This window comes from Melanerpes formicivorus, unplaced genomic scaffold (genome assembly GCF_026170545.1).
Source record: "Melanerpes formicivorus ecotype bairdi unplaced genomic scaffold, bMelFor1.0.p_v2 SCAF_14, whole genome shotgun sequence".
In the NCBI taxonomy this organism is placed as follows: Eukaryota; Metazoa; Chordata; class Aves; order Piciformes; family Picidae; genus Melanerpes; species Melanerpes formicivorus.
In genome coordinates this window covers 15,867,656-15,893,571 of record NW_027142366.1, presented here as the reverse complement: position 1 = coordinate 15,893,571, position 25,916 = coordinate 15,867,656, and the positions used below count along the sequence as shown (strand labels likewise).

Genomic DNA, 25,916 nt, shown 5'->3' with positions numbered 1-25,916 from the left:
CATTGATATTTGCTAAGTATGTATATGGATGGTTATTTTCTGGATTTAAAATATATATATATATATATAAAAATAAACGCGATGTGGTATTTTATGCCAAGGCAAGTGTGTGGTGGTTATGTAAGCAGGGTTTTTCATTTTCAAGGCAACGAGCAGATATCTCATTCAGTTCATTTAGATTGATTTTTTTTTTTTTGACCAGTAGCCATGCAATACTAGACTGAAGTTTTCTTTGGTTTTCAATGTGCATATTTCTGAACTGGTGAATAAATACTCTCAGTATGTTAACATTAATTCTCTTTGAAGTATTTTTTTAAGTATTTTAATATATAGTGTAAATTAAAGGGACGGAAATTGACGCTAGAATTTATTGTCCTGTTTTACAGAGTTAGAATAATGTTAGCAGAAGGAAGTAGTCAACACCCTCTAAGAATCCTTTGGGCTTTTCTGCTTTTTAAAGGTGTATGTGCAATTGATTTATCAGTTTTAAGGTGTGATGTGTAGTACAACAGCTCTCCTGAGGAACTCCTGTCATTTCTTTGCTAGCATTGCTCATTTACCTCTGAGTTGCCTAGTGCAGCGCCATTGACTTCTTTTCCATTTCCCTTCCCCTCCTACTCTGTCAGTGCAGCAGCCCAGTGAATTTAATTAGAGAAAATAGCATATCTAATGTCTATAGTATTCTAAGTAGTTGTAGTTAGGCCTTTGGTCTTTTGCACTATAGCAGGCTCCAGCTGTGGAGAGATCTCTCTGTGTTTTGATCCTGCTCTTTCTCATTGTGTTGAACACATGCAGAATCAAAATTAGATACTGTAGTAAGAACTGAAGCGTTCAGTGAATTATTTTTTGTGCACTGTGAGTCACTGATTTATATTTTTTTTGTTCCCACAGATATGGAAAGAAAATGTGTGGTACTTTAAAAATTGAAATACTTAAGATGTTCAGAGGCTCAGAAATAAGATTTCAAGTGCTTCCATCTTAGACCATTCTTTTTAATTTACGTTTTGACCCTTAATATCAAAACCCACCAGAAATGGTTCATCTTCCCATCTCTAACATCTTGACTATTCTTTTTGCTTTGTTTTGATAACTGTGCATAAATTTAATACTGTCTTCTCAGATGTATTTGGGGTGTGTATATGCTTACAGTTATGATATGGCTTGCCTCAATTCCTTACTGACTTTCACTAAGATTTATTATGATGTTGTTGTTTTAAAGGCTGCTTCTTTGGATTTGCTTATCATAGCCTCTCAGAGCTATCCTCATTATCTCTACTTGGCAAATAAACCCTCTATAAATGAAGGAGTCAGGTATCGATTATGGGCCAGAAACTTTCTTCACAAACAAGAAGTTTTCAAGCAGGAAGTTTTTTAAATACAAGCTTGTATTTTCATAATGGCCCTGTCTTTCATAAGACAGTGTGAATTTACAGTATCTGTTCGAAGTTTTGGTAAATGATATGGAGGGAGGCAAAAAAACCAAACATGTTAAAAGTTCTCTCAGAGGAAAAAAATCTTGTCAAAACAGAGCTAGTGTGAAAATACGGGGTCAAAAAGAAGCTAGGCAGCCCATATATTCCATGAGTGTCCCCTCCTTTCTTAAGCTTTTTCTCCTTGTCATGTGTTAGTCCTATCACTGGGATGTTACATGGCTGCATAGCTCAATTAATGCTCTGTGGCAGGAGGAGGAAAAAAATGTCTCTCTTGTCAGAAGCGAAGTTATTTACTTTCAAAAGCTGACAGAATAGCACTGCAGGGGCTTCATTTATTTCCGTTCAGAATGTCATTATTGTGTAATGCAGAGGGACTTCTGCATGCATTGCAGGCTTATTCTTGTAATCCTTAGTCTGCTGGATGGCTGTGTAAGTGTAAAATGGCACACTGGAATGTTTCCCTATTCTGACTTCAGCTCATTCACCTTTTGCAAAACTGCATTCCAAGTGTCTTAAATATTTAGGGCTTAGATGGCGAGAAATTCGTGTCTGTGGTGCTGGTGCTTGATGCATTCGAACTCATGCTCTGGCCTAGCTGGAAGACTGATTGTATCCTTAGTTACCTTTCTAATGTGTGTCATTTTTCCTGATGGGCAGCATATGGTTTGAGACGGCTTTTCCAGCATTACTCTCTGTCATACTCCTTAGTTTTTCTAAGTCTAGCCTCAAAAGGAATATTTTAGTGCAGAATGTCTTATAAGAGACGGCTATTTCATTTCATGGTGTGAAAATAAACAACATTGACCTTCTGTTGTATTGCATGTGCTTTTGAGGCAAGGTAAATAAGCTTTGATGTTCCCTATCCAAGTGCAGTGTGTGTCACTACAAAAAGACAGGAATGATCAAGAAATTGCAATTCCAAGAGCTGTGTTCTATTTTTCCTTTCCCATTGCTATGCCATCTATTCCAGCTCCACTTGGAATGCCACGCTGAGCACGTGCACATGAAATTGGCTGTTGCTCTGGTGGTACACCTGAGGTACAAACACTGCTACAGCTACTTGCAGGAGTTCCTTATATCCAGACACTGCCCTCCTTTCTGCCTGCTCTTAAAAACAGCAGAAGAAATGCTCCAATGAAAAATGACTTTGTTTGGAAAGGAGTCATACTTTTAGTGATAGTTAATTAATTTTTTTTCCAAGAGTGACTCCAGTTCTTTGTTCATTTTAAAGTGGTAAACTAAATGGATTTTAAAGATCAAAAATGTATTCATTATTATTAGTTTTCTTTGAACACAACCCACCTTTAAATGAAGGGAGAAGGATTCTACTTCTAAATGGGCTTGCTTGCTTCTTTCCTTCTTTTCTCTTCCTTTATTTGCAGGCATAAAATCCAATAAATTGCTATTGCAGTTGCTGGGCTTGGGGGAGAGAAAGCAGAGGAAAAGTACAAAGCTATTGGGAAGCGTCAAACACAGAGAATGATGAAGTACATTTCATAGCAGCCAATTCCAACCCCAAAATCCCTGTTGTGCAGGAAGGCTTTCCAGCTCACACAGGAAATTCAGCCATTGCACAGCACAGTGTTAATGATTTATACACACCGCACCGCTGCTTTTGTTCACTAGCAGAGCCAGGTTGTGTTAATAAAGGAATTTCAGGGAAAAGGGTCCCGGCATGCTGAGTTGTTTTGCTCAGTGCGGTGGATGCTGCCTTCATAAATCAAAGGAATTTAGTGCTTTACAACCTTTCAGAGCTGCTGAGGGTGGTTGTTTTTTTTCTCTTTTTAATCTGATTCACCTAGGAATATTTTCATTTCTTTTCTATAAAGAATGAATGAACTACTGGATGAGATCTATCTCAGCTGTTTTAGGGTTGATTGGTTTGCTTCACAGTGGCATTAGACTTCCATTTGTTTTCCATTTGGTATTTATACATTACGGTGTTGTCTATGGAGAGAGGCTGGCGTGGGTTTATTAACATAAAGAGATGCAGATCACATTATATTCTGTTCTAGAAATAACTAAATAAAATGTACAGGCAAAATACATTTGCAGTAAACAAAGCAACTTTGTTTTCCTTATCTGCAATAAAAAATTAATAACACTTATTAAGGCATTTACCATTTTAAAGTCAAGATGATTTTTTTCTTAGTAGCAGAAATATGCTTCCATGTTCTGTTGCCCTGAATGCAAGTGCTAATTTTCAAAGTGTTTTGTTTTGTTTTCTATGTGGAAACTTTTTTTCCTAGTACCAACTGCAGGACAGGTTACATAATTTACATAATGATTCTACCCAAATAGTTGATCGTTATTGATATTACCAAAGAAAATATATGTCTGTACTTGATTATAGAAGGGACGATAAAGAAGGATGATTTACAAGAAGCTCTCAAATTTGTATGTGAAATAGATTATTAAACACTGTTAGGAGACACTCTTTAGGAAATAAACACTTGTTTTGATATTTAGGGAATCTAATCTTGACTTTCCATTGCTCTTCAACAAATGGATGGGGGAGTGGAAAATAATCACAGGAAGCACGTTTTGCAGTTAAAGGGAACCTGCCTTTCCAGGGGAATCTGAAAACTGCATTACACACCAGGGACAGTGGTTTTGTCTTTTTGGACCATTTGGAGTCATTGATTCATATAGCTTTTGCTTAGAGAAAATGTAACTGTCCTATTCTGGCTGCATTACGACAGATAGTTTAGTTCCCTCTTAGCTTTGCGAAAGTCACTTGTGTGGGAATTACTTCTACAAAAGTTAAGGCTTCTTTATACTGAGAGGAATTTTCATTTGTAGTTTGTTCTGTAGTCTAAAGGCAGACAAATACCTTCTTTTCCATTTTCATTACTGGTTTAAATATCACAGATTAATAGAAGACAGGTGCCCAGTAAATGAGGTTTATGTTTATAGAGTTCCATTTTTCTGTTTGTTTGTCCTCTATTATTTGGGTGTGTGAGTGTTTCATTGTATTTAATTATGTCTGTGAGGCACAAGACAACAGTCAACATCTGCTCTATTGTTTCCTTGGTTTACAGATAGCTTTGATGGGTTATTAAACAATCTATTTTTCAAACAGAAAACAGGGAAACAAGCTGCACCCATATTATGTAATTCTGTAAAGGTACATTATGTAATTAGCTGTCTAGTGTCTGCACAATAGGCTTTTATTTTGGTTGAATAAGTGATACTCCATTTAAAAGAAAAAGGGATGATCTCAGACAGTTTTATTTTATAATGAATTTCCAGTTTAGAATATATGGGTTAAGTTGATTTTGCCACCACTAAATTGACTTCACCATACATTTTATCCTGAAATAATGCTCTTGAGTTGTGAATGCTAATACAAACCTGAGAAATGTGTAGCCTCTTTCAGTCATTACTTGAAACGGCTACTGATGAACTCTTACTGATTACAGGAAAAGTATTAATTAACTTGAACTAATTTTGACTAAAAGTTTATGCTGTTGCAAGAGCATCAGTTGGGGAACTCGGTGCTCAAACCGCTTTTACTCTTGACAGTTCATAGTCAGGGCAGACAGCCCTTGGTACTGCCCTGCCAAGAGAAGTTCCACTGTACAAGCAGGCAGACAACACTTGAGTAGGACTTGACTCTTCTACAGATGGAGTATCTGTTGGAAGAGTCCTTCTTTCATTATCTACTTTTGAAGTTTTTTGTTTTGTTTTAATGTACCTGTCAACTGTTTAAAGGTGTTTTATGTAACACTGATGTCCACTATGCTCTCTGGATGAAGTATGTCACTGAAAAATTCCAGCTGCACAGAGTGTGATTGGGTCTGCCTCAAAAATAAAACGTAGAAGAAATTTTTCCTGACACTAGAGAAGAACAAACACTAAAATTAGATCTTCTGTAGCTTCTGTTGCCTGTTACAAATGTTTAAGGAAGAATTTGTAGTATTTTCATGGCTAATGAGCTGCCACTGCATATAGTTGGAGAGCTATAGCTATCTATAGCTGGTCCTTACATGTGCACACTTGAGGCCTTTGCCCAGGGAGGTGGTGGAGTCGCCATCCCTGGAGGTGTTCAGCAGGGGATTGGACTTAGCTCTTGGTGCCATGGTTTAGTCATGAGGTCTGTGGTGACAGGTTGGACTTGATGATCTTTGAGGTCTCTTCCAACCTTGGTGATTCTGTGAAATGCTGTTAGTGTAAAGTGGTTGGTTTATGTACACAGGTTTTCCATTGAAATAAAGTTGTTCAATATCATTTTACCATGAGCTAAACTCTCTCTTGTCTGTACATAAGGAATGGATGTTTCAGGTGTTTGTTTAAATGTCATTTTGCAATAAGGCATTCAGTTTTTAGCACAGGATGAAAATTCTTCATGTTTGTGCAAGGACTTGTTAGAAATCCTTTGTCATGTCTTTTTCACCTAGGCAAGTGCAGCAGCAGTAAATTCGTGGACGTAAATCAGGGATTTCAGATCCATCCCTTCAAGTGTCAGTAAATAAATACTCCTCAAGAGATTTGGGGGATTACACTTGCAATTTTGACTCTTCACAAATACGTGACAAATGAAAACTCAAACAAGAACTTTTAAATACAGATACCTAAATACTGAAGCAGGGCCAGGGTCATGCCGTCAGTAGGCAACTTTGTTTTCAAGGTGTTTCCAGAAACCCAGTGAGGGGTGGAAGAGGAAGGAACTGTGGGTTTAGTTGGTGTTTGAGTTTTTTTCTGGGGTGTGTGTTTGTTTTTTTTCTATAATGCTTATTGCTAAATGGTTTGGTAGAGTGTGTCTCATAGGAACTGCTGTTGCAAACAAACCAGTGCTTGAACACTACCAAACCCAACAGGCAGATGTCTTCAAAGGCATGTGTGGGAATGGTGCATTCACAGGCTTCTTCTTTTTTTTTTTCTGATATGCAAGGCAGAGGTGGATTTTAACAGGAGGGAAAACCAGGATCAGAATTTCCTCAGGACTAGATAGGCACAGTTCATTGACTTCCACCAAGGATGTTATCCTTAGCTTTTCTGTGAGAGTACTGTGTTGTACAGTTCATATGCATTTTCTCTCATCATCATATTCTTACACAGTTTGCTTGAAAATAGTTTTAAGTGCCTCTTTGCACTAAAATTAGAGAAGTGGTTTGTGCTCACTTTCAGCAGAAAATGGACTTTGAAATTGTTTTATGGAGACTAAGGCAGAGATTTATGAAGTAAGCTCCATTAGAGCAGGCAGGGTCTGATCTGTGACAGTGGTGGATGTTGGTTATTTGCATAGCTTTGCAAGGAGCACAAAGCTGTTCAGTGTTTTGCTTATGTGATCTTAAAGACCTAATGGGGTAGAGGAAAAGTATTAAAGAAAATTAGCTCTTTTACTAGTGCCATAAGTGGCCAAGCAGATCAGTAGACAACAAGAAAAGTTGTTAACGTGCATTGCTCGTGAGGTAGTACTAGATTACGGAGGCATCTAAGGAAGCAGGCTGTGAAGGAAACTTCATCATTAAGAAAAAATCTGAGGGAATTATAAAAAGTTTTGAAAATAATTTCTTTAGGAATTCACTAGTCCCAGCTGACTCACTAATTATCCTGAAACGTGGCAGTTCTGTAAAGCAGCGGCGTAACACTTTTCTGTCATTGAAATACCGGAGAGATTTTCCAATAATAGCATTTATAATTCAGATGTGCAGAAGTTGTTGTCTGTGTGGGAACAACAGGATATGAACTTTCAGTGCAGTTTATGTTTGCTGAGCAACACAAGTAAAAATTTGTAGTGGGATATAAAATTTCTGATATTTATTTGTCCCTGGTGCTCACACATCTTGCTGATTTGTTTCTTTTTTACTAAACAGCGTCATGGGTTGTATTTCTTCTGCTTAGGGACATCACTATTGGAAAATCTTGAGAAAAGGTAAGATGCTTTAAGTCAAAGAGTTTGAGTTAAAATTTTGATGTCTAATCCTCCTGAGTTGCAGTGCAGGAGAAATGGACACATGTCAGGTGTTAGAAGAAGACTACTCTTTGTCTTAATTTTGCAGCAACAAAATCTTATCCCCAACTAATAACCTTAATATCAGTGAAAGTACTAATTTCAGTAAAGCCAGAAATAATCTTCTTCTATTGTCCTCTGCACAAATTTACACCAGTCCTTGTTAATGTACTCCAAGGGCACTGACAAAGTTTGATTAAAACCTGAATGAAAGCAAGATTTAAAAGACCATTCTTTATTTCCCTCTAATCTAAAAGGGAATTAACCAAAAGTAAGAGTGCTGAAAAGAGGATGACAAAAAAGGTGTTTACCATCTTGCATAGACACAACAGTGTTATGGTTTCCTGATCTTCAGTGCTTGCTCTATCCTCATCTGCTATTCTGAGCAGTGGCACAATCCCCATAGGTTTACACTGGCCTGAGGAAGTTGTGAGAGATAGCATTAGAAATCAAGTGTTCACATGAATTCAGTATCCACTGTGGGTGCTGAAGTCTCCTGTTTGCAAGAATAGTTAGTTAGGACAGAATGTATAATAAATAAGTAGAATATAGTCCAAGAGATCTTTGGAGGAGAGCAGAAAAGAAAATATATGATGTGATTCTTTAAAAGTGAGATCTCTTGACTGCAGTAGCAGGAAGTTTTCCTGAACCTTAATCCAGGGAAGTTCTTTCTTACTTTCTATGTACTAGCTGTTTACACAGAAGTGCTTGCAGAGAGTACCAGAGCAATTCCACTAACAGTGGCCTGTCCTCAGTCACAAACCCTCAGACTGTGGGCAGAAGTAATCTGACCCATCTGAGGAAGAGGTAGGTAATCCTGTGCTGTAGAACCTGTTGGATGGACAGACCATACGCGGCAGCTACTTGTAATGCATAAGGCTGAGTTTCGGAGTGGTGGATGAACATAGGATTAGGTGTGTCTCCAAACACAGTTGCATTAGGAGATTGAATGAAGACACAAAGTAGCAATGAAGCTGAAAAAGCTTTCTTAACTTTATTCAGATTTGGAGGTGAAGTTCCCATCAGCTGAGCTTTGCTTTCAGCCAAATCTTGCTTGCCTCAGATGCTCCTAGTTTGTTCTTGGCGAAATTTCAGTACTAAAAAACTATTGTGGATGTCTTGAAAGAACTGAATTATAGCCTTCAAAGTCTTGACATTTTATCTTTGGAGAATATGAAACTTGTCAGTTGTGAACAGCAATTCCCCCTGGTCCCTTTATAGATCTGTAGGGTCTATATTATTTTGGGGTGTGAATAGGTTATTTCTCCAAGGCACACTGCTCAGTTAGGATATGTACCCTGTGCTGGTTTCTGCAATCAAACCGTTGCATTTGGCATAGTGGGATGCTTGGATGATGTATTTATACAGACAGGAGGCATGATTCAATACCATCTCATGATTCACCATGCACTCCTATTAATACAAGCTTTACTCAGGGGAATGAGTAGCTGTTAATTGTCAGCAAATCCCAAGAGTATTTAGGGGATGAAGTTGTATTGAAAGATCTTCACAGTGATACTCTGCTTTTCCCAAGGGAAGCGAACAAAAACTGTACTTTGATGAATAATGAATGTGCTAATTGAGGTCAAGAAGAAGTCATAGCTTCCTGTGATTACAGTAGTCAGAATAACCTGACTACAGCAATTAGGAGAAGTCTGCTTGACCAGATTTGACCAAAAAAAAACACCAAACCCACAAACCACCAAACACCAAAAATGTGACTATCTATTGTCTCTGTACAACCAAAGCCTTTGATAGCAAGTGGCTTCTCTGGTACAGAATACACTGTTCTGTTCCTAAGGTCCTGCTTTGTGTGTTGGTGTCAACAAGACAACCAAGAACTGATAGTGAGACTGGTTGTGTGCTCAAGTAACAACAAAAATCCTGTGTGGAATGGATGGTGATCTATCATGGCATTGCTTGGGTATGTCAATAGGATTTGTTGAGAGTGGATATTGATTAGTCTGTTTATGATTTTCAAGGGAAAACCTATTTTGCTGCTGTTAGTCTGTATTTGCAAATTGGTGTGCCCCAAGGGAAAGATTATAACCTTCTTCTACCTGTTGGCAAAATACGTTCAAAATGGCCTATTCCTTGGTCATCTTATATCCAGATTGTGGAAGAGAAGAATAACTGGATGATGTTAAAGAAGGTTTGTGATAATATGATACTGGCACTCGTTTTGTGAAATGCATATGTGTCTGTATGTATATATATATATCTCCTCACATTTTCTACAATACAGGTGTATATGATATTGCTTATCATCACTGGAAGATGGATGTCATTTCCCATCGTTTGATTGTGTAACTGCATGATGTCAAACAAGCACGAGATCTTGAAAGTGCCTGCTGTACAGTTTCATACGAAATATCCCAAACTGTTTAACTTCACATAGATCGGAGGCTTATCTCACCTTATAGAGAACTGACAGATGAACTCAAGGGCAGAGCAGTGAAAAATAACTGAAATAGCCTGGAGACTGGAAAGAGTTTGCTCTCAAAGAAGAATCAAATTATTTGCTACTGTAGCCAACCAATAGGAATTGTATAGCGACAGGACAAGGGGGGATGGTTTGAAGCTGAGGGAGAGTAGGTTTGGACTGGATCTTGTGAAGAAGTTGTTCAGTATGAGGGTGGTGAGGTGCTGGAATAGGTTGCTCAGGGAGGTTGTGGATGCCTCCTCCATAGGGGTGTTCAAGGCCAGGTTTGATGTGGCCTTGAGCAGCCAAGTGTCCCTGCCCATGGCAGGGAGACTGGCATTGATGGGCTCTAAGGTCCCTTCCAACTTAAGCCATTCTGTGGTTCTATAGAACTCCCTAAGAGATGGAACGCAATGCACTGCTCATTAAGACATAAGAAACATAATGAAGACCTTTGCAACACATTCTTTGGTGTTGCGACTAAGTAGTAATGTATGCATGTCAAAATCAACTCTTGGCAGTTAAAGCAAGAGTTTTTCATCTGGCTCTGCAGCTGAGTCATCCAGGATAACAGGAGACAAAGAGAGACACTCCCTTCACAAACAGAATCGTACAGGGCCATGGAGCTGTTCATTGGAGTAACTGCCCTACAAGTGGCTCGTGTCACCATGTACACTGCACCACTTTTTGTAGCTTTAGAAGGTGATTTTACATGTGACATCCTGCGTAGTCTAACGCTATCCTCCTTCCTAGATCAGTGTCCAGCACACTAAATAACTGAAATTCCCAGGTTCATTCAGCTTAAATTTTGGCATGAACGCTGGTAAAAAAGACAAGCGTAGCTGCAATTCAGAATCTAATTCATATGAAAACACAGACAAGTTGAAGGGTTCCCATAGTTATTTGCTAGTTTGTTTTTCAGGGAATGGTGGTGTACAGATTGTTCTCTGGTTTTGTGCCATGATATGTACAGATGATGACAGATCCTTTTCTGTGGTAGCCAAAGGGAAGCCCAACCGCAGACGCATCCCTTAACAGCATTTTTTAAGCTGCTCTCTCTGTCCAGCATACGATGATCAAACAAATGTAAGTGAATGTTTTGCAACTCACTGAAAGCTAGATCACTTTGCTATCAAGAGACAAATACATATCCATCAAATCTGGTTGAAGCAGGAACTGAAAGTTTCTAAGGATCTGGAGGAGAGCAAGCCATTTAGATAAATACTTGCCTTCATGGCTTCTAAAAGAATGAAGCCAGGTGTAGATGTAAACCTTTTGAATGTGTGTTCTTTTGTTTTACTGTCACAGGTGTGATTGTCTTGTACTAGACACAGTTCTTTTCAAGAGGAATTTACAGTCAAGGTGGATATAAATGGATAACTTGCAGAGGAGCAGAGATATTGGTCATTGTGCTACTCAGCAGTCACTTCATTCCCCAGTCAACATTTATGTGTGACATTCTGCCAAAAGGAGGTTTTATTGGTTGAAAGAACATTCATAGATGTTTATAGGAAGTTCTTACCTGGTATGAGGAAATGGTAGGAGGAAGTATTGATGCAGTTTTGAGCATAGTAAGGAGATGAAGGAGCGTAATATTCAAGGTAATATGGGGAAGATATTGATCTTTCAGTTGTTCACATTAATAGGTTGGGTAGGAATAGACTGAAGCGAGCTTGAAGGTGATGATGAGTTGCTGAGGTAGTAAAGGGATGTGTTGTGGGGCAACGCACATAGAAAAGGAAGCGCACTTTGTGGGAGCATTCCAAAAGTAGTGCAATGCATGCAATTATTTAGGCAGTGAGCTACCAGAGCAGCACATGGAGCAATGCACAGTCCTGACAACAAAAAAAGTTTGGAGCTAGTCAAACCAAAGAATAAGCATTTGCCATGTAGTCTAAGACCCACAGTTGCTAAGATATTGCACTTTAAATCATGTATGACCAAATGGCCTGTAATGTCAATCCTTTGAGTTTTCTAGGGCAAATTGTTTCCCAAACACATTTCCTAAGGTTTTGTGTGAGATGATTCTGTCTGAAGCTCTTGAAGATAGCAGGACCATATTTTTTATTATTATTATTTACTTTTGAAATTTCTAAATTTGCCACCATAGTATATTTAAAAGAAAACGGATAGAAAATTAAACTTCAGGGCAACTGAAGCACTGTTCATTTCTGACCAAAAGAATAAGCTAGGGTCCTCTGGAACTGTAGCTAGTTTTTAACTTGTGTCTAAGAGCTAATGTAACTTTTATATATAAACTTCAAGTTCAGAAGAAAAATGTCTTGATACTACATGGGCTGCATTTCACAAGTGTTTCACATACTGGAGAAAGATGGGCTCTCCATCTTCTGCCTCTGTGTTCTTGCTCTACACACTGAGATGCTTAATAAGCTCAACAAGCTCTGACAGCATCCAGCATACTTGTACCAGGATGACAGCAACAGATATCTTTGATTTGTGTATGTGATGTTTTCTACTTTAAAAGTTATGAAAATACCTGTGTTGTATTTTGATTCTGCTGAGAAGTGTAATAGGAATTGGCTGGGCAATTGATACTTGGCATGAACAGCCCCTACATGTACTTCAGGCTTTGGTTAGAAAAAAGATTGGAATAGGGTCAGCAGCTGAAGATAATGTGTCTGATGCCCTTGAACAACATTTGGTTTCCAATAGTTTACGTAGAAAGCTGGAAATAATCTTTATAGACAAGTGGGGTAGTTACAACAGTGGCAGCAGTTGTGGTTGGGAGGGTGGGGGAAGACACGCAGGACAGCTTTCTCTACCTACCAATATATCATTTAATACCTGGGTCTGCTTACTTCAGCAGTGCTGATCAAAGGCAGCTACCTTTTCTTTCAGAGTCTGCATGCTACTGAGCTCATAATACTTTTTCAGGGACAATAATTTTAAGTTGCTGTGGATGATGGAAACTACCAGGAGACTTAGGAAACTACTTGATTTTCTCAGTTCTGGATATTTCTTTACCGGAAAACCACTGAGACATCTTAAATAGAAAATGGAGAGCATTTGGAGAATAGGAAGGGTGGCCAGAAAACAGGAGATTGAAGAGCTTGAAGGAATCAGATATGACATAGCATAAGCTATGATGAAGGTGCCAAAGTGGTACCTGAATTATTTATGATCTGTGAGATTGGAAAGTTAGGCCAGGGTTGGAAGGAAGTAGAAATTATTTGAAGTTCATTTGGAAGAATCATTGTTTGTGGTATTTTAAACTAGATATAGGATTTAAGCAGAATTAATTATTTGGCAGAAAGATGGTCTAAATAGATTATTTCTGTCAGGATCTTATTAAAGCATACATCATTGATTGGTTGATGACTGCATTGCAGGGATCTGCCTTTTCCAGGCAATGTTGCTTCCTGGGAAGTTGCTAAAGTGTTTTTCTTTGGGGTTTTGTTTAGCATTGGCTTTGTGGTTGTGTTTTTAGTTTTTTTTGCTTGTTTGTTTGGTTTGTTTTGGTTTTACCTTGTATTATAGCAAAACTAGTCTGTTTTTCCCTAGAGAAGTACTTTGCTCATTGTCTAATGCACCATTTCAGTGTTGTATGAAGGCAGGATTAAAATCTTGGCCTTTCTTGCATCTTTATTTTTCTTGTTCCAACTAAATGTGTGTTCCAGTTACAAGGGATACCTGTAGCTTTATTTCTCTCTGTGTGCATCTGTACTGTATGGAAGTCTCCATTTCCTTCCCATTTCAAATGACTTTTTAGCAAGTGTGCAGTGAAATCACTATGAGAGCACTCCTGTCAGTAGCTTTGGTTCTGTATGAAAACATGTGATTATGGCTTTAGACTGCTGGGCCTGAAATACCTGTGTTGTGTGACCTTCTACTGCTCCCTTAGCTTGCTTAACTTATGCTGTACACCTTTAAAACCAGCTTTTCATAAGTAACACCTGCCTTTGTAGCAAAATTCTGCAGAAATGGAACAAATACAATTGTATGTTTTATCAATATATATGACTTTTACATAGAAAACCATTATTCATCTATTACATATAAAACTATTTATATATAAAACTATTTCCATCTGCTTTCATTTTTTTATCCTGTTTTTGATTTTTTTTTTAAAGTCAGGTTTCTGTTTCAGAAAATTCTTGGAAATCCTTCATGAAACAAACCCCAGAGTCTGGAAACATGCCCTCCATCAACATACTGAGAAAGGCTTAGCATGTCATTGTATTTTATTCTGGTTTTTATACCAGCTTGATAGTTTTCTAGAATGTAATGGAAAAGAGAGCTGAGCAGTTATTTAAAATAGATGATCTCCCCTTTTTCACCCCACGCACCCACTTGGTTTTCTACAGGGAGTAAAAATCCCAGAGTAGGCAGGAAGTGAGTACTGTCACAGTCAGTGGCTTCAGACAAGTGATTGATGTGCCTGGTACTGACCATTCTGCCTTTGTCCTAGCAATAACATTTGGATCCATTCTTAACCTTAATCATGCTAGAGGTCCTGTTAAAGTGAAACAGAACTGTTAGCATATTTAATACTCTTCTGGCTCATTCTCTGAGTCCTCAGCATTCTTCATGTATTCATGTATTCACTATATTCTTGCAGAACAGAAATGCCCATTAATGCTTAAGGGTGAACTGTAAAACTGAAGGCAAATTTCCTTTTTTTGTGTGTGGCTGGGAGGGAGAAGAAATATGTTGGTATGAACTGGTAAAGCTGATGTAGTTGCATTGGCGTAAGTTCAGCATTTGGCACGGGGCGGAGACGTGAGTAAAGCTGTATTGTACTTCTGTGGTTTTGATTCACAGAGGTTTGTGCGAACTTAGGTAGCTGGTGCACACATGGGACATCATCAAAGAGCCCAACCAGAAAGTCAGAGCTTGGATTTGGAGTGCCATACAGCTATACATTTAGAAGCATGTTGTTATAGTGAGGCAAGCAAAGCATCATTTCATTAAAACAGGTAACTACAGTTTCTTTTCAAAGTTTATTTTTATATATGACAATCTGCAATGTAGTAAATATAAATGCTTTCTAGACATTTGATGTTTTGTTATTCTTGAATGTTTATACTGCTTGCACAGGATTGGAAGGGTCCTCCCCATAAGCTGCTGAGTTCAAACTACCACTGCAATTGGTATTACATAATTTGTAAGGTAGCCTTTTTTGTTGCTTTGAATATGAAAGGCTGTTCTAGACCCTCACTTAGCCAACACCAAAGTACTTTTAAAAAATAACTTGAAAAAAGTATTTTTGATCTAAATTTATTTATAACTAGTGTTTTCTTGATTTTTTTTTTTTTTTTTTTTTTTTTTTTTTAGTGTCAGGATTGTCCTTAGCTTAAACAGTCTCTTCCTCCTACTGTTTTCTTCCCTGTTCACAGGTTGTTTTGCTAGGATAAACAAATCAGACTTTCTTAGATTTCTGTTACAACAGAGTTGCTCTGCTCCACTAAACTGCACAAAAAGGATTTTTTGGAGCTGTTGGTGTTGAATTTGCCATATTTTGTAATGTGGGTGAAAAAAAACTCTGTGCTGTTGAAGTACCTCTGCATAAATAACTGAGGAAAAAAAACTGACTAAGAAATACTGATACTTTGTCTTTTCATATTGGCATCATACTACCAGCTCCAAGTCCTTAACCAGGTGCAATGAGGTTCTGCTTTTCTTCCTCCTGAGATGAGAAATGAAGTTTTTGTTATTAGCAGAAGCATGACCTTATATTTTGTACTACAGAAATTCATCTCATTTCTATCCGTGCAGTCTGTAAGGTTGAGCACTTCTTCCTATATAATATTCCTATCCTTCTCAGTCTTGACAATACCTTCCAACTTTGTCATCAGTGTGTTGCTTTGTGCCAGAGTAATTAACGAAAACATTAAGCAAAAACTGTCCCAAAACAGATCACAGAAAACCTTCCCTCAAGCCTGTGCTTCCCTGTACAAATCATCTTGCTCTTTAGATTTTCTAACGTCTTATCAAACACATACATGTGGAAACAAAAAAGACAAGTAGGCATTTTACAGAGCAGTTTAACAATCCTTATTTATATCATTTGAAACTTGCAGAACCCATTTTATAATCTCCATTCCTAGGTGAAAGAAATCTTTTCTCCTCAATTGCAACTCACTCTTTTAAGCCAAACAAATACAAGGTAATACTTAAGATGAACTTTCCTCTTTAAAGAAGTACTTAATTAAGTTGTAATGGCACCTCGCTTTCTCATGTAGACCTTGTGTTTAGATTTTTCTGTATGGAAGTTAATAACTGGTTTTGTACTGGGATTTATGAAAATCTTTTGGCAAAATACACAATGTGTCAGCCTACTGTGTGCTTAATAATTAAGCTGCAGAGTTCTGTTCCTTAATAAGAACACAAAAAAACCACCCCAAAACCAAAATCCCCAAACCACCCAAAACACAAGAAATATGATTAATAGCTAGCCATGATCAGATAACCAGCAAATTGCATTATCCCCAGCAGAAAGGTGAACAGACTCTGCAACAGGAGATGGAACTAGGTAAACAGCACTTCATCCTGTGACAATTGCTATCCTCATTGGCAGTCTCTCAGGCCAGCATCACAGAGGGTCACAGCTCAACATCTAAAGTTAGAAGCGGTGTAAGGCTGATAGTAATGAGGGCCAACATGCAGCTGCTAAGGTACATTTCCAAACTGTGCAACATTGCTGCCTTGATACATGAGAATCAATTACTGAAAACCTTTCACGATGGTCAAAATGTGACATTAAATAATTGAGTATCACATCAAATCTTGTCTGCAATTAGTTATCTGGAAAAGTAATTATGCAACAAAATCAAGTAGCTGAAATTAGTAATGTGAAGCACTCTGGCTATTTAAAGACTGTAGGAGAGGATGATTCTGAGTTCTGAGCATTTAACTAAATCTTGATTGAATTAAAAAATGTACTCAATTGTAATCCCTGTCATTAGTCATATCTGCCTCAGAAGATCCATTTCACATGAAGCAGGTGTTAACAACTAAGGTTGTTTTGTCTGGAACAAAAATGATTAGCTGTGGAAGAGAATGTCCTGCAAGTAGTACAGAGAAAAAGCAAACCTGTTTTGTTTAGGGGGAAAACAGCCTCCATTTCTTTCTTTTGTCTCATACACTAAGTGTAAGTTTAATTCAGATAGTAAATACTCTTAAAGGTCAAATTTGTTTTATTCTTTAAAAGTTACAATAAATGTATAACAACATAGATGTTGTGAAAGGTTGGAAAAGCCATTCAAATATATTTTGCACTCATTGAAGTAGTTCACTTGCATTAGCTCAAATATATTCGCTCAAAAATACAGTGACTTGAAACAGAATGTATCTTCTGTGTAACAGGCTTAAGTTTAAACTCTCATGAGTGTTGCTTAGCAGCTTATAAATATAGGGAAATATGTATTTACACAATCATGATAAACCTGCTTATTTTCCAAATGGCTTTCTAATAGTAACTGTTATCATGTATATGCCAGAACCCACGGGAAAATTAATTCTAATCAGTAGATCTGTGCAGAATTTGATCTGTATGTGTATAGTACTTAAAAAATCTGAACCGATTACGAGTACTCGGTCAGTCATGTTACTTAAGCTGGTCCCAGAATAGCACCTTCCTTTTTGGGTAGAGTTAGGTTTGCAGCTGTTGTCTCTATCTGTTGTCTCTGAAGAAAATTATAACATTAAGAGTTGCTGACGTCAATTTTTTTCTTTTTTTTACAGCTGATGTGGGCTTTGCCCCTGACAGAAGTTATTTGGTTCTAGCTCTGAGTTTGGAAGAAGTTGGTATATAGATTTTCCCCTAACTTTCAATTGATGTGTTTAGCTTTAGTGGGAGTAATACTATCACTTAAACCATGTTGTCGTCTCAAGGAGTTTTGCTACATCCATATGGAGTGCCAATGATTCTGCCGGCAGCACCATACTTCGCTGGACTTGTTCAGGTAATGCAAGGCCGCTTCCAACAAGCAACTTAACTCTAGTGCACTTAGAGTAATAATTGGAATTTTTATGGTTGAGAAAGCAAACACTTTTAATACAGGCAAAAGCTCTCATGTAGTCAGTGAAAAGACAGTAGGAAATCAAAAAGATGGATCACCCTAATCTGAGTATTGACATCTCTCATGGCTGAATAAATGGTGTAGTTGAGCTATATTTGCTTGTATTGATTTGTCTCCTGTTTAACATTCATGCCTTTGCTTCACGAGGTTGACCACAGGGCAGAGGATTTGCTATCCATTCTAGGTTTCTGAGGGAGTCAGCATTCCCACAGCAGGTCATAAGACAAAGTAACTTACCATGATGTGTTTAGGTTAAGTGTTTTAGCACAGCAAATATGAACAGTGTTAAATACGCATTAATTCATATGTTATGCATCACACTGAATGGAAAAAAAGGGGCTGTGGTTTTTGTGTGTGGAGGAATACAGCACCTTCAGACAATATTTATGCATGTCATATTAATCCTTTTGAACTTTGAATGTGTAAGATCTTGCTTCAGGGCAAAAGTTCTGTACTTCAAAAGTTAACTGGCAATTACTAGATTTAGTTGTTTGCGTGTTGCCTGGGTTTGGTTTTATTGTTATCAAAACGTGGTACGACTGAGTTTTCTGCTGTTAGACTCAGGATTTTGAATAGATCATGCAGACACTAATTGAAAAAGTTTTCTGTTGCTTACAGTATTAGAAGACATTAAGAAAGGATACAAGTAACATTTTGAAGCATAGACAAAATGAAAAACCAGTGTACCCTAGCAGCAGTCAGATGCTAGGCATTAACAGGGTTGAGACACGCACATGTATGACAGTATTTCTGTGTTGTGCTAGTGACCAGTCAAATAAACTGTGAAGAAGAGGCAAATTTTCATAGTGCTCCTTTACTACAGCAGTTAGCTGGTGTAGGGGAGTGACTGCTGCATGAACAGGAGGTTTTCCATACAGGTCCATTCAGCTACTGAAGACAGTGTTCTTCACTTTAGGCTTACTATCAGACATAGCGGTTTAAAACAGAAAGAGAGCATTGCACAGTGGCCATCAGGTATTGAAAACCTTTGTCTTTTGGGACATGCAAGCTGATGCTGTTATTCTTTGCGCAGTGAGGCACGATAGCGCACTTGCACACATCAAGCAGGCCTTCAGATCCATTAGAATTTGGGGGTGAAGGTCGGACTCCACAGCTCAGTCAGACCCTGTGCCATCCTGTCCAATAAATAATTACAAGCAAATCGTGCCTTTCACTCTATGCTGATTGATGTTGAAATTGCTTTTGAAAGTTCTCATAAGTTCCTGTTATAGATTAAGTGCCGGTGTAGGAAAAATAACTGCACCCAACTGAAATGGGTGAATGTAATCAGGTTTAATGGACTCGAGAGCTTGTTGGGAATTAAATAACTATTGATTTGTTGGAAAGTTGCTGTCATTACAAAATGCCACTCTGGATGCATTATCCAAGCAGATAGATTAGAAGAAAGGGCCCTTTGAAAATTCAGGTTGCCTTATTTCAGTCTTGTTTCTTTTCTTTCTTTCCTTAGAAATAGATATTCAGGCCTATGTTGCTCCGTTAGCATAGGTGTAAAATAGTCAAGCAGTACGAATTGTTCTACAAAAATGAAAAGGCATTTGTATGGATACAGTGGAAAAGTGTTCTTTATGTGGATACTTCTCTAGTCTCTCCTTTTCCCTGTCTCTTCCTAATGTTATACTTGAAACTTGCATTTTGGAAACAAATTGGGTGTTTGAGTTACTGTCTGAGAGGGTCAGCTAGAGCAGTGAATACTTGAACCACTCTATCACCCCAAGTTTTTAATCTGCATTTGCAGTATCTGCAGTCAGCTTATGATACTAGAATGCTTACTGTTTATCTCTTAGAGTAAAACTAAGTAAAATATCCAAAATAAATAATGCAAGGGACAGCCAATAGACATACTTGTATCATCTCAACGGGTCTATGATTCTGTGATCCTCTTCTAAGCAGTAATTACACCAGGTTCAGAACTCTGATGGTAATTTTTGTTCCAAAACATGCCTTGATAAACTGGTTGTACAAATGTTTGTACTGGGTTGCAGATTGAGAAGCACAGCCCTCAAGTATTTTTGAATGCAAGGTTGTTTTAACATTTTAAGGCTTTATAAGATTTCAATTTATTTGTTTGTATGGATTTCTACAGAAAGTAGACAGATTCATGATTAGGGATTCCCCATAATTTCCAATTGGATTTACAGCAGATTTGCATGTGAAAACAGAGTTCCACATAGACATTTGAAGGTTTTTTTCATGGTTTTGTGTGGCACGGTTAAGCAAGAGCTCAGATAGGTGCAGAGGACTGTTAGTCTTCAGGGTTTCTGCATCTTCGAGTGCTATGTTACTTTTTGCTGCTGCTGTGTATGTGCAGCCTCTTCCAGACTTTCCTCCTAAATGATTACTAAACTTGATGCCACATGCTCTGCTTGTTTCTGTCACACTCTCTTTTTACAGAGTATTTGAATGTGTGAAACGTAGGACAGATGAAGAAAGGGCAGGTGCTGTGGTGCATCTCTGGAAACACTTCAGATAAACAGCCAGGTGTATTTTCCCAGTTGCATGTGTTGGTCTATGATGATTTGTATTCCTCTGTCTGAGATCATACGTTTGAGGGAGCTGATGAAAAATGCAACATACATGCTTTTGGAGAGAGAAAAGGTAGTTTTTCTAGACTTCCAGATATGTCAAAATGTATCAAATGAAGTTAAATATTCCTGCAAACTTGCCTTTACTTTCCAATGAATAAATATAGCTTCAAAAAAAAGTAGAGTGATGGTATTATTATTGCCTGTGACTTGTTGCATACTTTTTTTTTAATGAGAAATACAAACTATCTTTTCTTCTCCCTTCTTCCTCCTGGGTGAAGCTACTGGAGGAAAAAAAAATTACATGACAGTACAAATGATGCATAAATAGCATTATGTCTCATGTGGGTGGAGAGATGTTTTCTGACTTGGCAGAATAGATGTTCTGGTGGCTTCACAGGCTGTCACAATCACACTGCCATGATCTCCAAAGCAGGTACTGCAGTTGGGACAGCAAAGCCTACTTTGTGTCAGAACTGTCATGCTGTTTCTCCTGGCAGGTGAGACTTAAAAAAACCCCACGGATGATTAAGTGGCAACCCTGTAAAAGACTCCTTATCCTGCCCTTGGGTCAGGGCAGTTTAAACGTTTGGTTCCCATGAGGGAGCCCTTAGGGGTTCAGATCAGCAGTGAAGGCAAGAGGGTGTCACAGGAAAAAGGTCCATCTGCTTTGGCCAAGTGTGGGACCACTGCTCTACTGTCAGGAAGCGTGGCTGTGCGCTGCTGCGCTCTCTTACCTGTCCTCAGAATGACTATGTGAAACAAAGCTCTGATTATCATTGAAATTACAAAGTACAGCATCAAAAAACCCCACTATTTTCCAATTCAGTGAAGACTAGTATGTTGTCTAGGAAAAAAGTTAGACATCTCCATATTAGCTTCATCTGTCATGGGTTTGAGTGGTTTAGGTATATAAAATCTTTGTGATTGCCCTTGATAGTTGGAATGTTAGGATTATGATCAAATATTTTAAAAACTGAAGTGCAATAGATGACATTTTAATGATGGGCACTAAATTATTTATTACGTAGCTGGTTTAGGTGGCTCGGTTTCCATTTAGCACAGAGCAGTTCATGTGCAGTCTTACAAAAATTGTTAAAATTAGAATTACTTGGACTTTTCACGAAGCTACTCGAAAATTCTAAACAGAAAGGCCATTCTCTTTCATACAAAATGCAGGACTTCAAGATTGAAAGGATGTGCTGGTTTTGTTCTGGATTACACTCAGTATTTCTGCAAGTCTTCTTTTGGTTTAGCATAGTGACCAGAAAAACTTGAAGACTTCTGAGCGTTTAAGCTTATGTTTGTTGTTTAAGACTTCAGCCAGCTGAGCTAAAACCTTTTCTACTCCTTCCATTTGCTTAATTATTTGTGTTACAGTGAAGTGGGGTAGACAAAAAGCAGGAAGTGGATGGCTGTTGGTTAACTGTTTTAATAAACTGGGAATGAAGGTGCTTTTGAGTACATCGTTCTTAAATTGTTCTAGATACATTGATTATATTTGTGCATCTGATTTTCCAAACCCTGGGTAACTAGTGTGTTTGATTGACGACTGGAAAAGTGGTGATCTGGAGACTGTTCCATTTTATTTTAGGGCTAAGTGAGAGAATTGCCTAGAATATGCTGTGAAAAATAGCAGTGAGACTTCTTCACAGTTCCATCTTTACCCGTCTGTAAAAATCCTTGTTTCAGTGCTGTGCTGGCAAGTGCTAGCAGTGAATGCATCCAGAATACTTGTAGATGCTAGTGTGCTCATCTACCTGTGAAATCAGACTTTCTGGAGTCCAGTTATGAAAGATGTGGTGGATGTGTTGTGTTACCTTATATTAAAAAGGCTTTTGTAATTTAGTAAGGTTTTATTTGAATAATGCATTTGAAATAGAAATGATGAGAGGTTTCAGTTCTGCCCCTGTTGCCTGAAGTGGTGTATAGTTGTTTTTGGTTGTTTTTAGATTACCATCTAGTGGAATGCAGTGCATAATTTCTGTTTACATTGCCTGAATTGCCTAGTTGAAATGCAGTAAGTAGATGATTTACCTTAGATGCATATTTATTCTGCCTTGATTGTGGTGTTCTGTCTATGCAAGTGATAAGGGTCTCCAATTATCAGTACTGTACTCCCAGGGCTTTCTGAGTGGAAAACTGCTGTGTTCCACTGCTGCAGTCACTTCTCTGAGTGTGTATTTTATTCTGGTTTTCAAGAGAGTGTATCTTAAATTTCTTCCCTAAGAGTTGCAAAATGTTTCTTATTTCTGTGTCAAAAGTGCTTCAAATTGGAGCTCTGGGGTGGTGGTGGTAGGGGGATGGATGTGGTCTGCAATACTTTGTTTAGCAAAAAATTCAGTTATTAGTAGTTAAACCTCTGGAAATAAAACCTCAGGGTTTTTTTGTTGTTCTGTTGTTGGGTTGTTTGGGTTTGTTGTGGGTGGTTTTTTTCCCTTTGTGTTATTTTGTTGTGCTTTTTGTTTGTTTGTTTGTTTGTTTTTTAATACAGGGATCATTCAGTGTCGTCACATTCTCTGTTAAACCTGTCAATTGCTCAGGAGGCTACAGGCAACCTGAAAGTATATTACAGTTGCAAGAGTTCATTTTCTTTAAACCACCTTTGTTTCTTGCTATTAAGTGTAGATATCATAAAATACCTGGTGATTGAAGCTGCAGAGGATAGAGAGAGGAGCAGTGACACAGAATGTCTTTCCCATTGACCAAATTTTAGTGAGAAAGATAAGCTACCTAAATAGCTTTAGTTTGACTAAGAAACAAGTGGTTATTCTCTTCACTCATCTGCATTATTTTGTCTCACTAGCCTGTCTTGCAGAGATCAGTGCATGACATGATTTGAATGAGGCATCACCTCTTTAGCACCTCAGTGCAGTTATACTCAGAGCTTCTTTCTGAGCTCAGCAAAACAGGAAAAAATTCATCTGACACTTAACAGACAGAATTTTGTCCTGTTGGAGACTTACTGATTGTTATGATATGATCTTGTGATCACTAGTTGATGTGCTGCATGATACACTTTAATGGAGTGTTTTAGTATGGCAAGAAACTGAGTACTTGAGGGCTGCAGCTTCTGTAATGGAATAAATGCAAACGCAGTGGAATCTGTATGAACAGAAGTAGTTTCTGTAGACAGCATAACTTTCATTAGGACAGGTTTTATTTATTTGTTCATCTACTAAGTAAGACAAAGCTTTGAAGATCTGAATTCTGTGCCAGAGCAGACTATATAATTTGGCTTCCCTAACTAGAAACCAGCAAGCTGATATGGCTATTTCCAAGGATCTGGAATTTCAGCTGTTGGTTTTTTATTTATTTATTCATCTCCTGACTCATGCATAATCATCAGAGATAAAATTTCTGATGGTCAGATTATGCCAGGAGATACAACTCTGAAGTTCTGTTGCTTGCATTAAAATGATACACAACTGATATCAAAATGTGCTTGTGTACCTAAAAATAGAACACTAATTTTTATGGAGTTGGCTGGAATAGTTTACGTAGTCACCCTCTGATAAGTTATCTTGTGTTACATGAGCCGAAGCTAGAAACCCAGTTAAAATCCATCTTTTGTTTTATTTGGTCTTTTTGCTTGCTTGCTGTTTTTAACTGAGGTGTGCAGGTAACTGTTTTCTCAGACCTTGTTTCATAAAGGGTGTTGCAAAAACATGAAATGTCTATTTCAGTATATGAGGTTGTGGAAGAAAAGAATATGGGAAGGACATCATCATTTAAACTACTTTTTTTCAGCTGAAGTAATTGAGGATTGCATTTGAGCTGCTCTGTTATTAGGTGAGAACAAATTGCACCTGGCTAAATATTTGCCAATGAGATATCACAGCTGGCTTAAATTTAGGAGCAATGAGAAGGGTTTTTTAGTGTAGTGACAGGTCACAAACATTGTAAACAGCTGATAGCAATTTGAATCTGGCTAAGTTTTCCATGTGAATCAAATTATTGTGAATTAGGGTAAACTCAAATACTCTGGCTCCTTTTCTTCTTGTGGCCTGAGACAGGTGAGCTGGGTAGCTTGGAGGATGACTTACTCCTCTTTAATTCTGGTGGTTTTATTAAGGTGAAAAAGAATACCTTTATTATTTTAATCTATGGATAATTTTGTTGCTGATCAAGCAGAGAAGTAAGTAAAAGTCTCTTGCCTGTATATTCATGAGTCCTGTTATGCATTGTAAGACTTTGAGAGCTTTGAATTAAGTAAGGCAAATTGTGCATTTCAAGGGAGTTTTATTCAGACTTTATTGTAACATAACCTTAAGAAAAAGCAACTTATTTCTGACTAGGATAAAGTTTACAATATTTAAAGTACTGAACTGATCTGAACTATGATGATTTTTGTTGTTGTTGTTGTTTTGTAATTGTATTTTAGTTTTACCTTTTAATTCTGAGAGATTAAAAATCTGGTGAAATGATCATCATTACCCCAGTGCTTTTTCATCCTGCAGAGATAGAAGTACTCTTTTGTTATGTCTTTTGTCCTTCCTTTGTCATACTATTTCAAAAGCATGTAATGCCCTCCTGTGTGAGCTAATTGCTAAAATTTAAAAGTAATGGAGGAGAAAACAGTAGGTTGTTTATATACTGTTTGTTGTGGGTGTTTTTTCAATGATAAATGTCTGATGCCTTAGTCTTTCTGTAAGATATGACTATATAGCAAATATAGTGAAATGCCTCTCCAGCCATGTTAGATGTGTAAACTTCACAACCTGCGAGCCAAGTAAGAGAGTGCCTGCCAACATGCAAATACCTAGATTTATCTGAAAGTTAGCAGTAATTGTGAACATGTGGATCAGCTGCCATCATTATTACTGCTAGTGGCACCATATATCAGCAAAATATATATAACATTTCAAACACTTTGAGAACAATTTGTGTTGTCACTTGAAGGCAAGAAAGAGGGGGGAAAAAAAAAAAAAAGGAATTTACAAGTAGTTTACTTGTCCTCCATCCTGGAGAAAAATCTTAGAATTGTATGAAATCAGAACCTGAACATGAGTGAGAATTAAGAGTGATAAGAATGGGTTAAAAAAAAACCCTTACACTGTTCAAGCTTTTAAAAATATATGACCACATAGTTGGTCAAAAGCCTGAAAGATGGCATTTAGTTGAGACACAAAAGGTGACTAGAGGTGAGGGAAAACAGGTTTCCTTCAGGAATCCTTCCTTTGAATGATGCTGCAGATAGTAATAATGAATGATTTTTTTAATATATTATTTTTTTTGTCCCTGTTCCATAGATGTTGGCTTTTAGTGAATTAGTAAACCCAAGAAGTCCTTTCTTACTCCCTTGAGACAACTTTCCTCTGGAAGTGTGGCTCAAGTGATGAGACTCAGTTGGACGCTGAACTGAGTGCTTGAGACGGAACTTGATTCAATTATCTCAAAGTAAGCTCAAAGGAGTATTCCTTCCCTATGCAAAATGGTTCCTTAATCCCTAAACACTGGAAACACATTTTGTCTATAGAGGGATTTATTTCATTTTTAGAGGAGTAGCTTTAGTGGTTG

The 25,916-nt window shown here is 37.8% G+C and overlaps 1 protein-coding gene across 39 annotated transcripts in view; it reads left to right on the top strand.

The window, feature by feature from the left end:
- The window catches only part of RBFOX1 (RNA binding fox-1 homolog 1), an 881,269-nt gene that overhangs the window by 596,705 nt on the left and 258,648 nt on the right, over positions 1-25,916 (top strand). For 10 of the 39 annotated variants that reach the window (XM_068147178.1, XM_068147176.1, XM_068147200.1 and 7 more), the window contains 2 exons: positions 14,594-14,748; positions 17,516-17,736. The exons of the other annotated variants lie outside the window; for them this stretch is intronic. In XM_068147178.1, coding sequence (XP_068003279.1) covers positions 17,650-17,736 — 87 coding nt within the window. In that variant the 5' untranslated portion in view covers positions 14,594-14,748; positions 17,516-17,649. The remainder of the gene's footprint in view (positions 1-14,593; positions 14,749-17,515; positions 17,737-25,916) is intronic. 39 annotated transcript variants of the gene reach the window in all.